At 45.1% G+C, this 15,370-nt stretch overlaps 1 protein-coding gene across 1 annotated transcript in view; it reads left to right on the top strand.

Moving 5' to 3' along the window:
• STAB2 (stabilin 2) overlaps positions 1-15,370 on the top strand; it is a 163,749-nt gene that overhangs the window by 102,781 nt on the left and 45,598 nt on the right. The window contains exons 35-43 of the mRNA XM_004742997.3: positions 641-769; positions 2,050-2,106; positions 3,067-3,162; positions 5,290-5,485; positions 6,886-6,981; positions 10,204-10,249; positions 11,065-11,141; positions 13,198-13,323; positions 15,075-15,148. Coding sequence (XP_004743054.1) covers positions 641-769; positions 2,050-2,106; positions 3,067-3,162; positions 5,290-5,485; positions 6,886-6,981; positions 10,204-10,249; positions 11,065-11,141; positions 13,198-13,323; positions 15,075-15,148 — 897 coding nt within the window. The remainder of the gene's footprint in view (positions 1-640; positions 770-2,049; positions 2,107-3,066; positions 3,163-5,289; positions 5,486-6,885; positions 6,982-10,203; positions 10,250-11,064; positions 11,142-13,197; positions 13,324-15,074; positions 15,149-15,370) is intronic.

The raw sequence follows: 15,370 nt of genomic DNA, 5'->3' as shown, positions 1-15,370 counted from the left end.
GAACGTCTGAGCACTTGCCACACACTGGGAAATGAGAGTTATCTGGTGGAACACTTTTCACAAACAAAAACACTTCAAAAAATGCTTATTATTTTTATTCTTAAATACCTGTCACTTGGCCTTACTAAGGGTTTCCCACAAGCTAACCATAGACATGTACAGAAAGGCCAATGAGTTTCATTCTCCATGTCTTGGTTTTGGAAGGCATTCAGACCTCCAGGACCACCAGTCCACAGCACAGGGGAGCACGCCCAGGAAGCCATTTTGCCAATGGGACTCACATAACAATCATGATTCAGAATTCTTCAAACAGCCATAAACAACTACTGGGAGGGGTGGAGAGAAACCTTAGAGATGATCTAGAACATTCTCTTCCTTTTCCAAAAAAAGGAAATTGAGATTCAGAGAGGAAAAGCAACTGGTCCAAGGTCACACAACCAGATGGTACCAGATGCGGACTGTTACTTAGACTCTCTTTCCCAGGAGAGATCCTTCCTCTACAAAGTGCTACTTTTGGCTTCCAGGTGAATACTGGAGTATCTCCAAGACTGCTGTGATATTGATAGCCTCTGTTCCCTATTGTTGCTATTTCCCTTGAAATCACTATAATCAAACTCACGTTCAACCCTCTTGTTTACAGCTCTATGTAAATGAGGCTCCAATAAACTACACCAATGCAGCCACTGACAAGGGAGTGATCCATGGCTTGGGGAAAGTTCTGGAAGTTCAGAAGAATAGATGTGATAATAACGACACTACTATTGTACGAGTAAGTTATATCCAAGGCCAACGATGCACCTGTTGGCTTCATTTTTTATTAACTGTTTAAGCACAAGATTTGTCTATCAAGATATCTCAATTCAGTTCAAAAACACACTTAGTGAGCATCTCTGACATACGAAGAGGCAGAATCAATTTGACTCTACAAAGATAAATAAGACATGATCCCTGTCCTCAGTGGGTTCACAATCCAGTGCAATGAATTGTACCTCAGTGCCTGGGAACTTTCCTGGAGGGTTGTACTGAGTGGGATTCTCAAGCCATGATCTTCCTCAGACAGGAACATGCCACACCTAGCATAGGCGCAGAGAGGAGGGGGGTGATGGTCCACCTATGTCAGGTGTTGCCCAAGCCTGGTCTCCTGGAACAGAAAATATAGAGTTGCATTATTTCAGTATAACAGAGGATGCAGTAATGGAGACTTTTCATTCCAGTCCATGGGGTGGTGTAGGATCTTTCCATAATAGTAATAACTGCTGACATTTGGGGGGCACTTATGTGCTAGGCACTGCACGTATTTTATTACTGTTATAATGGTTTTATATGGGTTCATACACATGTTACATGTATGAAGTCATCCTCACCACACCCTACAAAACAGGTATTATTATTATCCCCATTCTACAGATGGGGAAAATGAGCCACAAAGAGGTTAAGCAATGTACCTAGGTTCACAGAACTAACAAGTAGTGGGCTACCCGGGTGGCTCAGTGGGTTAAAGCCTCTGCCTTTGGCTCAGGTCATAATCTCAGAGTCCTGGGATCAAGCCCCGCAATAGGCTTTCTGCTTGGCGGGGAGCCTGCTTGCCTCTCTCTCTCTCTGCCTACTTGCGATCTCTGTTTGTCAAATAAATAAATAAAATCTTAGGGAAAAAAAACTAATAAGTGGCAAGTAAGGAGTTCAAATCCAGACAGTCTGGCCCCAGAGCCAGAACCGTGAACAACCACCTTATCCTGTCTGGTGGGGGCCAAGTTAAGAACTAGTCACATTGACCTCCTCCTGTTCTAGGACTGGGTCACATTTAAAAATGTCTGTCATTCTCAACTTGTGCTCTTTGTTTTCTAATAATGTATATGATCTCCACCCTGAGCCCTTAGCTCCCAGGTGCTCCCAAGTGTTGCCCAGATGAACTTCCCTAATGTCTTTCTGAGTTTCAGTTCTACATCCTAAAACCTTCAGCTCCAAGATCTGGAAAACACCTGCAGCCTCACTTTGCACTAAAAGTAAGAATGGTGAAATGTTCACCTTGCCTTTCTGTGTTTTACCAAGGGAAAATGTGGGAAGTGTCTCCAGCAACCGGTCTGCCCAGTTGGAACTAAACAACTAGTAAGTATTTTGTTTGCTTTAATTAAGTAGTTTCCAGATCCCAGGAGGTCCAAATTAGAAAATGAACCTCAAAAAAAAAAAAAAAAAAGAAAAGAAAAGAAAGAAAATGAACCTCAAGCATACCTCATTTTCACTGCCCTCAATTCCTGTACTTGGTTTTAATTTCATTTTACCTTCATATACGCATCTCTCTAAAGTCTTGAATCCACTTGTTTGAACCAAAGCAAATTTAATTAATACATAAATAGAAGCTGGGGTTCACATCAGTCAATATACAATACAGGAAGGGATTTTTCACCTTCTACATCTTTTAGTCCTGGAAGCTTGTTAAGGATAAGAGCAAGAAATCTTATCAGAGAAGGGCAGACCCCATATCCAAAACCACATCCGTCTGGATGAGTTTCACCTGCCTGAATTGCTTTTATAATTGAAGTTACAACTTTCTCTAAGAAACAGATGGAAAACTTGGGAGAAGTAAACATATCTTTGAATTAATTACCAATGTTCCTTGTAGCTATTTATTGTGAAAGCCACTTCTGATAATGTTCCAATCATCACAAAAAATAGATGCTTATGCACCTCTCACAGCATAAGAACAAGAATTTCTGATGATACCAATGCTGATTCTCACACTAGAGTTTGATCTTGTTGTTACAGAATAATCTTATCTAATGTGCTCTACAATTCTCCCGAACTTGAGTTCATTCTCTAGACGAAAGTTCTTTTTACAGAGTACCACCTTAAGGTATAATAATTTGGATTTCACCACCTGTTCAGTTCTGGCAGCCGATAGTGTGTTTTTGTGTCTTCTTACTTACAAAGCAGCTCCAGGAAGACAACCCCCTCACTTTCCAGAACATTTCAGTGGGAGAAACAGCAATACGTCCTCCACCTACTTGCTCTTAGAGACTGGAATTTCTCCCTCGCCCGAAAGCTGATGTAATCATCTACATTTCACAGGGTGAAGAGATGAGGAGATGTATCTATACCATTTATTTCATGGGCAAGCGATCCCTGTTCATTGGGTGCCAGGCAAAATGTGTGAAAACCATCATTGTGAGTATAACAGTTGAATTGCCCTTCTAATGCCTGCAGCAGCATGGGGAAGTTTTATCATATGTCACACTTTTCAGATGGCTTCCTATCGATTCCTTCTGCCTCTCCTCTTCCTCCTTCTCTTCTCATTGTCCTTGTCATGCAAGGTAGTGGAGGTAGCAGGAAAACTCTGGACAGCCACATAAGTCAGGAAACTGGGAAAAGCTCCATTATTCAATTGCATGGTAAAGGACTGAGAGCCTAGGAGGACTTCCTCATTGTCACAACAGGGACAGAGGAGATGGGTGGCTTCCTAAGGAAAGAGAAGGGGCACCTGCTTGTTTAGAACGTAGGACCCCAAAGCTAAGCCTGTCTGCACTGCTGCTTTGGAATCTGCTGGAAATTTCTTTATCTTTATCTGCTGGAAAATTCTTTAGAACTTCCTGTCCTGCCTCTTCCCCCTAGAAGACTAGCCATAGCCTCTGCCTATCCTTCAGACGCAAGACTGTTGGGCCTTTAAGCTGCAGAGGTTGGAGCTGCAGAAGAGTCTGTGGGGGTTTGGGGTCTTGTTTTCCAGTATCCAGAAATGTTTTATCAGAACATAGCTATGCTCACCCATTTATTTCTTAATGAAGTATAATTAACATATGATGGTATATTCGTTTCATACGTACAGCACAGTGATTTGGTAATTCTCTATGTGGAACAAAACAAAGGAACAAAGAAACAAAAAAAAAAAAAAAAAAACACAACAAACAAACAAAAAACAGCAGATTCTTAAACACAGAGAACAAACTGGTCATTGCCTGAGGTGGGTGGGGGAATGAGTGAAATCAATGAAAGGAATTATGGGTACAAACTTCCAGTTACAAAATAAGACAGAGATGAAAAATGCAGCATAGAGAACATAGCCAGTAATCATGTAGCAACGCTGTATGGTGACAGACAGTGTCAGCACTTCCAGAGCTGAGCACTGAGTGAGGCAGTCATATGTGTGTTAGTGCCCTCAAGGGTAAAGGCATCTGGGGTACCTGGGGGGCTCAGTGGGTTAAGCTTCTGCTTTCAGCTCAGGTCATGATCCGGGGTTAGAGCCCCGTGTTGGGCTCCCTGCTGTGCAGGAAGCATGCTTCCCCCTCTCCCTCTGGCCCTTCCCCCACCATGCAGACGAACGAGCGCATGTGCGTGCACTCTCTCTTTCAAATAAATTAAATAAATAAATACTGTTTTTTAAAAAAGAATATAGCCATCAGTGATGGGGATTAAGGGGTGTTCTTACCATGATGAGCACTGGGTACTATATCGAATTGCTGAATCACTATATGGTGTACCTGCAACTAATATAACATTTTATGTGAATTCTATTGGAATTAAAATTAAAAATTTAATTAAAATTTACAAAAAAAAAAAGAGAGAGAGAGAGAGAGAGAGATTTACTTCTAAAATGCGGAAGGCTTCCCCTGATGAGAAACACACCAGGAAGGGGCGGGGCTCCTGGATGGTGACAGCTTCTCCCCTTCCCCCCCTGCTGGTATCAGCTGCATTGTCCTTTTTTTTTCCCCCCTAATTTTTTAAAATTTAACTTTATTTTTTCCGTGTTCCAAGATTCATTGTTTATGCACCACACCCAGTGCTCCATGCAATGCATGCCCTCCTTAATACCCACCACCATGCTTACCCATCCCCCCACTCCCTTCTCTCCAAAATGCTGTGTTTCTCAGAGTCCACAGTCTCTCATGGTTCATCTTCCCTTCCAGTTTCCCCCAATTCACTTTTCCTCTTCTTCTCCCAATGTCCTCCATGTTATGCCTCATGCTCCACAAGTAGGTGCAACTATATGATAATTGACTTTCTCCACTTGGTTTATTTCACTCAGCACAATCTCCTCCAGTCCCGCCCGCTGCCTCGTTCTTCACTCTGCTCCCACGGCCTCCTTTCCCGCTGGTCTTCATCCTCATCTCTCCCTCGCCGTTACCCTTTCTCTCTTTTCTGCCTCCCCACTGCATCCTGCCCCTGGCGGCCTCCAGGTGCTGTCCAAGCTCCTGTGCACACCCAGCCCCACCCGCAGGATCTCCAGACCGCGGCCAGGACAGAACCCCGGGAGATGGAGGTGGGGCCTTGTCTGAGCCCAGCCTTGTCCCTTGGTTTCAGACGAGAGAATGCTGTGCGGGCTTCTTCGGTGCCCAGTGTCAGCCCTGCCCAGGAAGAGCTGAGAACGTCTGCTTTGGAAACGGGATCTGCTTGGACGGAGTGAACGGCACAGGCGTGTGCGAGTGTGGAGAGGGCTTCTCAGGCACGGCCTGTGAGACCTGCGTGGAGGGCAAGTATGGCCCCCACTGCGACCAAGGTACGCACCCTCCTCCCTCCCCACTGAGCCGGACCTCCCCACTCACTGAGCGAAGCCCCGGCGCTGGCAGAGAAGTGGACCCTCAGCGCCCTAGCTCACCCGCCGGGCTGGAATCCCACCTCTGTTAACACGTGAACTTTAAGAATGTGGGTGTTGTGTAATTTGCAAAGAACAAGTGTTTTCCAAATATTTGCAGTCACTAATGGACCTACCAACCCATCCCCAGTCCCCGCCTTCACCTTCCCCAACCAACTGCATGTTTTTGTGTTTGCCTTTGCACATGGATCCTCACAGCCTCTCAAGTTTGGACATTGCTTGATAGTTTGAAATGCCCCTTTGTGCACAGTGTCTGGTGTAACCCACACAGGAACCTTATGTACCCATTGTACAGACTAGTGTATTAAGGCAGAGCGGAATGACTTCCCTTAAGGTCACACCTGGTGGGAGGCAGAACTGAGATTTGAATACGTCTCTTGCTTGGTCCCACATCCTTGCTCTTGAATCATGCAGTCCTTTACCTGAAGACTATTCTATTAATGCACCTTCAGCAAGCCACATGTTTTAAGCTGTTTTCACAAAAATCATCGTCCGTTTGCCTTCTCTGACCTTGTGCCCAAGGACACACACACGTGGGAGGAATTGCCTAATCCATGATGAGAAAACAAGGCATTTTTTTCTACCCTGCCCTAAAAACCATACATTGGACCTTTTTTTATCACTGCTTGGTCATCAGCGTTCCACGCCAGACAAAACCAATATATAATTGAATCATTACAGTTGGACCATATCGTATATAGTTGCAACTAGAGTGCTGACTCTTTCTGTCATTTGGAAGCATCTTCTGCTTCCACTCGTGCAGGTCTTCCTAACCAGCGATTTGTACATGACCTTCATGGGGTCCAGCAAAGCCCCAAATCTGAATGTTTTTCTTAGAGGAAGGCATCCAAAGCTTTCCACCAGCTCTTAAAGGCTCAAGGCGCTGCTGCATAACAAAGGAATCGGCTTTTCTACATTGTTAAAGAAAGCAGTGCCTCCCCAGGTTTATATAAACCTAGTGGACAGGCCTTATGGAACAAACATGGTTCCGTCCCTGGGCGTCGCACACAGTTCTGGGTCCTCTGCAATGCTTAGCTAAGGACACTCTCACCCTGCTTGGGTTGTGAACCCACAGTGCTACATGGTCCCACAACAGTCTCTATCAAATTATGAAATGATTTGACTTGATCTCCTGTGTCCCTGCCCTACCCATGATTCCAGCCCTCCGTTAAAGACAGTGGTTCTCTGGAACCAGGTGGGAGAGTAAAGTGCCCTTCATGTGAAATGTGTCTTCATGGTAAATGATAATGAGTTCCAGAACGCGGGTCAGAGGGCTAATAATCTGTGGGCACTTTTCCACTTAGAGTGTTCTTGTGTCCATGGGAGATGCAACCAAGGACCCTCGGGCGATGGCTCCTGCGAATGTGATGTTGGCTGGCGGGGAGTGAGTTGCGATACTGGTAAGGGCAAGTCTCTCAGTCCTTATGATGTGTTCTTAGCCCCGCTTCCAAGCAGCTACACTTCTGTCTTCCTACAATAGAAATGACACTTTTAGGAGGTGCCTGGGCGGCTCAGTCCATTAATTGTCTGCCTTCAGCTCAAGTCATGATCTTGGGGTTCTGGGATGGAGCCCCATGGTGGGCTCCCTGATCAGGAGGGAGTCTGTCTCTCCCTCTCCCTCTGCCCCCCAGTGCTTGTTGTCTTTCTCTGTCTCTCATCTCTCTTTCAAATAAAGAAATAAATAACATCTTTTTTTAAAAAAAGGAAAAAGAAATAACACCTTTATTACTTCCTTGGGCAACCAAAGTAGCCCTATTTGCCACAAAAAGTTTGTAAAATAAAGAAAAGCGGGGGTGCCTGGGTGGCTCAGTTGGTTGAGCATCCTACTCTTGATTTCGGCTCAGGTCATGATCTCGGGGTGGTGAGATCGAGCCCTGTATGGGTCTCTGCGCTCAGCAAGGAGTCTGCTTGAGATTCTCTTCCTCTTCCTCTCTCTGCCCCTCCCCCTGCTCAAGCTCACACTCTCTCTCTCTCTCAAATAAATATATCTTTTAAAAAAAGAAAAAAAGGAAAGCAGAAGAAAATAAGAAATACATTTCCACAGCAGGAACAAACTATCATTAATATTTTACATTAGGCTTCTATCCTTCTCCTAGGTAATAAACATGTGGATGAGACCACACTCTGCATAGTGTTACAGCCTACTTTTTCATTTCACAATATGTCATGGATATCTCTCCATGTGAATAAATATTGATAAATATCATTTTTAATTACATCTTTCGCATTTGTCTAACTAATTCATTCATCAGTATTTCTAGAGATGGGATTTCTGAATCCCAAGTTAGCAGTTTGGGCGAAGGGTTTGCTGCTTATTGCCAAGTTGTCCCTCAGAGAGTACATCCATTTAACTTCCCACTGACAGGATCTGAATAGGCCCATTTCCCCCAACCCCAACCACACTGTACTGATGTGGGGGGTTTTTTCCCTCTTTTTAAAGATTTATTTGTTTGTTTGAGAGAGAGAGAAAATGCGGAGGGGAGGGGCAGAAAGAGAGGGAGAGAGAAACTTAAGCAGACTCCCTGCTGAGCCCAGAGCCCAACACTGGACTCACCCCATGACCTGGAGATCATGACCTGAGACAAAACCAAGAGTCAGACACATAACCGACTGCACCAGCCAGGAGCCCTGCACTGATGTTTCTCAAGGTGCTCCAAGGACGGACCTCCAGGCTCACTCTTCCTGCTTTCCTTACTGGGGAGAAAGACCCAGCCTACCTCCACATGCTCACCCAATCTAGACACCACCCGCTTGGTCTTAAGGCCTTCCACACCCACCTCCTCACTCCCTCGCTAGCATGTCCACATTCTTCTAACCCCACAACCCTCCTGCTGCTCAGCTCCCAGCAGGAGCCTTGGGATCCGTCCCTCTGCCCTCTGTCCAATCTTCCTCAAGTGCACCCTCCACACGGCTGCCAGAGAGAACTTTCTAAAACATAGATGTCTTAGTTCGGGCTGCTATAACAAATACTAGAGACAAGATAGATTATAAGCAGCCAAAATTTCTCCCTCACGGTTCTGGATGCTAGAAGTCTGAGATCAAGTGCCAGCACCATGAGGTTCTGGTGAGAATCCTCTTCTGGGTTGCAGCCAGCCAATCTCTCATGTCCTCACACAGCAGAAGAGGCCAGGGTGCTCTCTGGGCTCTCTTTTATAAAGGCACCCATCCCATTCGTGAGCGCTCCACCTTTATGACCTGACCATCTCCAAAGGCCCAACCCCCAATACCATCCCCCATCCCCCTGGAGATTAGGCTTCAAGACATGGAATGACAGGAGAAAGGGGACACAAACATTCAGCCCATAGTCATAGGTCAGATTCTACTTCCCACCCCCTGCCCGGACTTGACAACCTGCTATGGTTCTTCGTTGCCTCCAGGAGAAAGTTCATTGCCTGCAAGAGAAACCGCTTGGCAGGGAGGAGGACAAGGCTCTTCACCAGTTGGCCCTCACCCAGTTTTCCAGGCTGGTCTCCGTGCACACCCTGCACAAGGAGTTTCCAGCCTAGACGTGGAAATAAATGTTCAATAGTGTTCGAACACTAATGGCATGAGCGCACAGAGGAAAGAGCCTGTAGACTAGAGCGAGGAAGAGAACTCCTTTGTCGGGTGCAAACGCCCCACTCCCGAGCTCATGGCAGACATCACTGAGGCCACACACAAGGGCACCTCATCCCACCCAAAGGGGCACAGCATGTCGCCACTACCTGCTCACTGACATTCTCAAAGATTTAGAGCACCTTTCAGAGAGGAGGACCTAAAAGATGACGGGGAGTTCAACCAACAGAGAATGGCAAGATAAGGGATTTCCAGGCTCAAGGAAGAGCAAACATCAAGACACAAAATCTCATTGCACACATTCCAGCCCACGAAGCCTCTCACTGTTGCCTCTGACGCAAAACAGGCCACTCTGAAAGTCAAGTCTCTCTTTCCAGACCTTCTAGGTGACTCGACGAGCTTTAATGAGATTCTATCGCAAAGGCTCTTAACACAAGCATTTTCCCCAAAAGATACTCTCTCTTCATCTCTAATGATTTCTTTCTGGATCGTCTCCTGCTGGGAAATCTCTGTTAGGGGGGCATCCAAGGGCAAGAGTCTATGCTGTTCCAGGAAACTTAGGAATGAATTGAGCTAATAGGTAATAGGCACCTGCTGTGCGCCTGCCCGGCCCTGGGTTATTTTTGCATATGCAATAGGAATAAAATAATATTTTAATATTCATTATAATTGGGTTTTGCTTGTTTATATCACCCCATAATAAAATGATGAAAATATAAACGAAAGTAAAAAATCAGGCCCCAGGGAGGAACACGCATCGACATCCAGAGCGTGAGGGAAGATACTGCGTTTTACTGCCCCTGCAGCCTCGCTGTGTGGCACAGGGCCTGGCACACAGTAGGCAACTGAGCAACATCAGGATATCTGACCTTCTCATTTGGCTCTGAGCTTCCGGCCAGCCCATGCAAAAGAGGTTTCACAAGGTCACAGAACTTTACATGGTTCACATGATGCATAAAATTACTTTTGAGGAATTAAGTCTTTTGTTAGCACCAAGTACTCAAAGAACATTTTTGAGGTAGGTTTAGTGTGAAAGGACTGACCCAACAACTGGTTCTCTTTTTCAGAGATCACAAAAGATGACTGCAATGGCATATGCCACACGAGCGCCAAGTACGTACCTGGGAACTTTCTTTGGGGGTGATGCAAAGGGGATCGTCTCCTAGAAGTGTCCGCCTCAGAGTAATCGTTTTCTGAGACGTTTTCTGAAGAGATAGGATAAAATCAAGTATAAAATGAAAATTCCCTCTGAAAAGGCCACCATCTCTTGCCAGATGCAGCCTTTTAAACAAGCTGTCCCCTGAGTTACCTGGCCTATTGGCAAGAATGTCAGCTGTTATTCCCAGTTCAAGTCACAGGGACCCTTTCATAGAAGCCAGGGGCAGGCCAGTGCACCTGACCTTCATCCAACCTTGCTCCCACTTCACCGCCAAGCCTTACTTGTTCAGACTTCGGCTTCATACTTCTAACTCCCAGAGGGGCTTTGACTTGAATTCAAATTGGCCTCTGTCCTTTTCATGTCTGCATGACCTTGAGTCAATTACTTTATGCTTCTAAGCCTCAGTTTCTCCAGCTATAAAATGGGACTATTAATATCTGCTTGTTAGAGCTATTCGATATTGTGTATGTTCTACAAAGTAATGTGCAAAGCACAGCTCCGAGGACATAAGTGGCTCTCTAAAGATGGGTAGCTACCCTCCCTATCTCTGGGCCGATGCCTCCATGTGCACACCCTGCGGTTTTAGCTGCCCCTGGGGGGTGGGGGCTGTGCTACAAATGACCTCTCTTTCCAAAGCTTAGGCAAGACCTGGAAGAGCCACGTGGGAGCGGGAGCTGGGATGCTGCCCATGAAGGGAACAGTGTTGTTTTTTGTTTGTTCGCTTATTTGTTTGTTTTCCACAAATAGCCCTTGCCCTTTCTCATTGCAGCTGCCTTCTCAATCCAGACGGTACAGCCTCCTGCAAATGCACAGCCGGATTCCAAGGGAATGGAACAGTTTGCACAGGCAAGCGAGGAAAGGGTCTGCTGGGGGGACACAAGGCTAGTGCAAGTTGTTGAGAGGTCTGTGTTCCTGCAGACTGAATGGGCAGCCGCTACCAGCTGCTGATGGTTACCTGAATGGAACAGGGCCACTGATGGGGCCCCACAGCAAGAAAACTACTATTTACAGACGGGGCATGTGTTGGCTTAGGAATGGGTGGGTCAGTTGCACCTGTTCCCTTCTCCAAACAGTGGTGCACGACCTTGACCATGGTTGAAATCACCTAGAGAACTTTAAAAACACTGGTTTGATTGACCTAGGGTGTGGCCCAGGCATGGGGACTCTGGAATGGGACAAGGACTTAAATCCCGGTTCTTCCTCCTACTACCCACGTGGCTTTGGGTGGGTCTCTTACCGGCTCTGAGCCACCTTAGTTCACTTACAAAGTAAACAAAACTGTCTACCCTGCTGAGTGGTTTGGGCATGAAATGACCTCTCTGTACAGCGGCAGGATGAGACAGCAGCTTAAAGTAGCCCTAGCATCAGACCCTCCTGGGTTTGAGTCTAAGTTCTTATCATTTGTGCTATCTTGGAAAAGTTGCTTGACTGATCTTTGCATCATTTTGTTTTGATTTTTTTTTTTTAATCTGCAAGTGGTGGATAGTAAGAGAATCTCCCTCACTGGACTGTTGGGTGATAACCTGGATTAATCCCTGTGAAGTACTTAGAACAGTCTTGGCACAGAGCATACTCAATAAATGCGAGCCAATATTCTTATGGGGCCCACCACGTATTTGGTGCTAGAAAAGTGGAACCACTTAGCATCATCTTCCTCTTATGCAGCTTGTCCTGGCAGGCTTCAGTCCAGATGGTAGTGGAGCTGGACAGTGAACCTACCAGCCTGCTTTCTAGACCATCTCCTCCTGGGGATTGCCCCAGTGTGCAGGCCCCCTGACCCAGGGCCCAGATGTTTCCTACATCAGGGATGTGCTCAGTATGCCAGGGAAAACTGCGGGAAAGGGACAACAACTGGAACGTTTTTCTTGCCCTCTGCTTTTGGAAAAACAGCAAAAGCAGAAGACACAAGTTAATAGAACAGCCAACATTTGTGTAACACCTTCACATACATAATCAGATGGGCGTTTCTAAACTTGTGAATAAACCTCGATGGGTGGACCCCAAGGTTCATATTAACTAAGCAGCTTGTCCAAGGTCACAGTGTGGGACTCCAAGTAGATCTGGGTCTTTGATCTACTTTGAATTAATTTGAATACCTGTTGTGAGGCCGAGGTCCAAGTTCATTCTTTTGTATGGGAAGACCCAATTGTCTCAGTATCATTTGTTGAAAAGATTTTTCTTTCCCCCATTGAAATGTTTTGGCATCTTTGTGGAAAATCAGTTGACCTTAGGTATATGGGTTTATTTCTGGACTCTCAGTTCTATTCCATATATAGACATCATTTATTAGCTTAAGAGGAAGTTTCCTTTTATTCCTTGCCTTTTGAGTTTCTATGATTAAAGGCAATGAAATTTTATCAAATGCTTTTGTTCCTTCTATTGAGATGACAATGTCGGTTTGTCTTCTATAATTCTATTGATCTGCTGTAGCACGTTAATTGATTTTTAAATGTTCAGCCACCTTTCATTCCTGCAAAATTCCCACTCGATGATGGTGTTTAATTCTTTTTATATATTGCCAAATTTGATTTACAAGTATTTTCTTAAGGATCTTTGTGTTTACATTCGCAAGGGATATTGGTCTGTGATTTTCTTCTGCCGACTCTGTCAGGCTTTGGTCCCAGGGTGATACCGACCTCATAAATGAATTGGGAAGTTCTCTCCCCTCTTCCAGTTTTGGAAGAGTTTGTGAAAATTGGCTCTTTATCCTCCTTTAAATGTTTGGTAGAATTCCCCAAGGAAGACATCTGGGGATTTGTGTTCTTTTGAACTCTTCATATTTAATCCAGTTCCTGATATTCTGAGGTATCCTCCATCTCACTCGAGTCAAAAGGCATCACTGGGTTTTTTTTTTTTCCCCTCCCTCTCCTGCTCTGCTGGGCATCCCATCTCTCTCCGACAGCCATCAATGCCTGTGAGACCAGCAACGGAGGTTGCTCTACCAAGGCTGACTGCAGGAGAACCACCCCTGGAAGTCGGCGGTGTGTGTGCCGGGCAGGCTACACAGGTGATGGCATCGTGTGCCTCGGTAGGTACCATCCCTCACTGTCCGGTGGCCAAGTTTCAAGAATCAGAGCCCTGGGCACCAGTCCTGTTATTAGGACCTGCCACTTCTGGAATCATCTTTAAGTATATCTGGGCAAGAATGCGTGAGGGTGTGAAAATGTGACCGCAACGGGATGAAGGTGTGTGATGGCCAAAAATCACCTGGGAAGGAGAAAAAGGAGAGACCTGTTCCAGTTAAACGCTGTGGTGGTGACTGAATTTTTTAACATTTATTAGTTCTTTTTTTTTAACACAAGAGCACATTCTCGCTGTAGAAAAATTAGAGAATGCATATGTGCTGGGAGAGAATATTCTGGAAATAACCACCCTCCCTATTGTCAGATCACTCCCAGTTTGCTATGAGGCACATACTTCTTTGAATGAAAATTCTGTTACGATCCATAGCATTTTTAGGCTTAGCAGTATGAAAGAACAACTATCCCTGAAAATAAGTGTACCCCCAAATCATTATCTTCATGGCTACACATGGTTATACTCTAAAGGTATGCAGTAGTAAGTTGTCTCACTTTTGACGTTTTACTTGTTAAAAAAAAAAAAATTGGCCACAAGTGTTGTGAGAATAATACAAAAGCAGTCCCACTTGCTTTTTACCTGGATTCACTATTATTAATGTATTTCTACATTTGCTTTATCATTTGCTCTGTACATATTTTTCCTAAACCATTTGAGAGTAAACTATATATATCATATTCCCTTTACCCTTAAATACCTGAGCATATTTGAGAATTAAGGGTAAATTCTTGTATACCCACAGCAGCTACCAACCAACTTCAGTCAATTTACTACTGATATAAGATGTTTGTTTAATTACCATTTGTATTCTAATTTTATCTGTTGACCCCATAACATAATGTTCTGTTTGGGCATTTTTTCCTCTGGTGCAGCACCCAGGTTAGGAATAGACATCATATCGCCTTGAATCGGGGATGGTTCTCCAGCCTTGCTTTGTCTTTTATGACATTGACATTTTAGATGAAGACGGTCCACCACCCCAACTTTCTTGTTCATAGCATGTCCTTCATTTGGGGTTGGTCTGATGCTTGTTTATGATTATACTGAGATAATGCCTTCCAGACCCAATATCACAGGAGTGATAATGTGTCCTGCTCAGGATATCACACCAGAGGCTCATTATTTCCAACTGTCTCTCATCTGCTATATTAATTTTGACCACTCGGTCAAGGTGCTATCTGATTTCTCCATGGGACAGTTGATTTTCCCCATTGCTACTAAGAAGCATTCAATGGGGAGATATTTGAACACCAAGCAAATATCCTGTTCCTCACCAAAGTGTCCTCATAGATGGAGATTTTACTGATGATTCTTCCCTAAAGCAATTATATTGTGATAGTTGCAAGTGATTTTCTTAATTCCTAAATTTCTTCTTCATAGCCTGTTGAATTAGACTCCTAGATTCTATTATTTCAAGTCCTTGGCTGCAAAGTGCTCATATTCATTCAGTAGAGGGACAGATGCAAGCCCACAGACTATGCCTTGCTGGCACAGTCCCAGCCCAGAGGAGGTGACTTTGAGAAATGGTATCTGGGACCTTCCTTGTTGGGTTACTTCTCCCACAGAGTCATTAGAAAACCAAATCACACTTGGACATCTGCTCGCCTTGTTCAGTTAGCCATCCCGACTGTTTCCTCAAGATGTCTTTACTTGAAAATGAGGTTTGAATTTCATGCCAGGTATTGGCTTTTTGTTTTAAAGAGATCAACCCCTGTTTGGAGAACAATGGTGGCTGTCACAAGAATGCAGAGTGCACTCAGACTGGACCCAACCAGGTGAGCTCCACCCCCTTGAGGGCCTCCAGTTTTCCTCGGGGCAAATTCCTGGGTCTTCAGACCCAGCCTGAGGGAGAGGGGCTGAGAACAGACCTGTGGAGGCCAGCAGCCTCCACTGTAGGGGGAGATTCTGAACGAATTCCCAAAGAGGCCATTCTGTGGGGATGAAAAATGGTGGGAGTGAGGGGACAAAGGGTTCTTGAGAGAAGGAGCTTCTTGAGT

The sequence above is a fragment of the Mustela putorius genome, unplaced genomic scaffold (assembly GCF_011764305.1).
Source record: "Mustela putorius furo isolate JIRA1106 unplaced genomic scaffold, ASM1176430v1.1 tig00000788_pilon_pilon_pilon, whole genome shotgun sequence".
Lineage (NCBI taxonomy): Eukaryota > Metazoa > Chordata > Mammalia > Carnivora > Mustelidae > Mustela > Mustela putorius.
The sequence above is the reverse complement of the archived record's forward strand: the minus strand, read 5'-3'. Positions and strand labels throughout refer to the sequence as shown.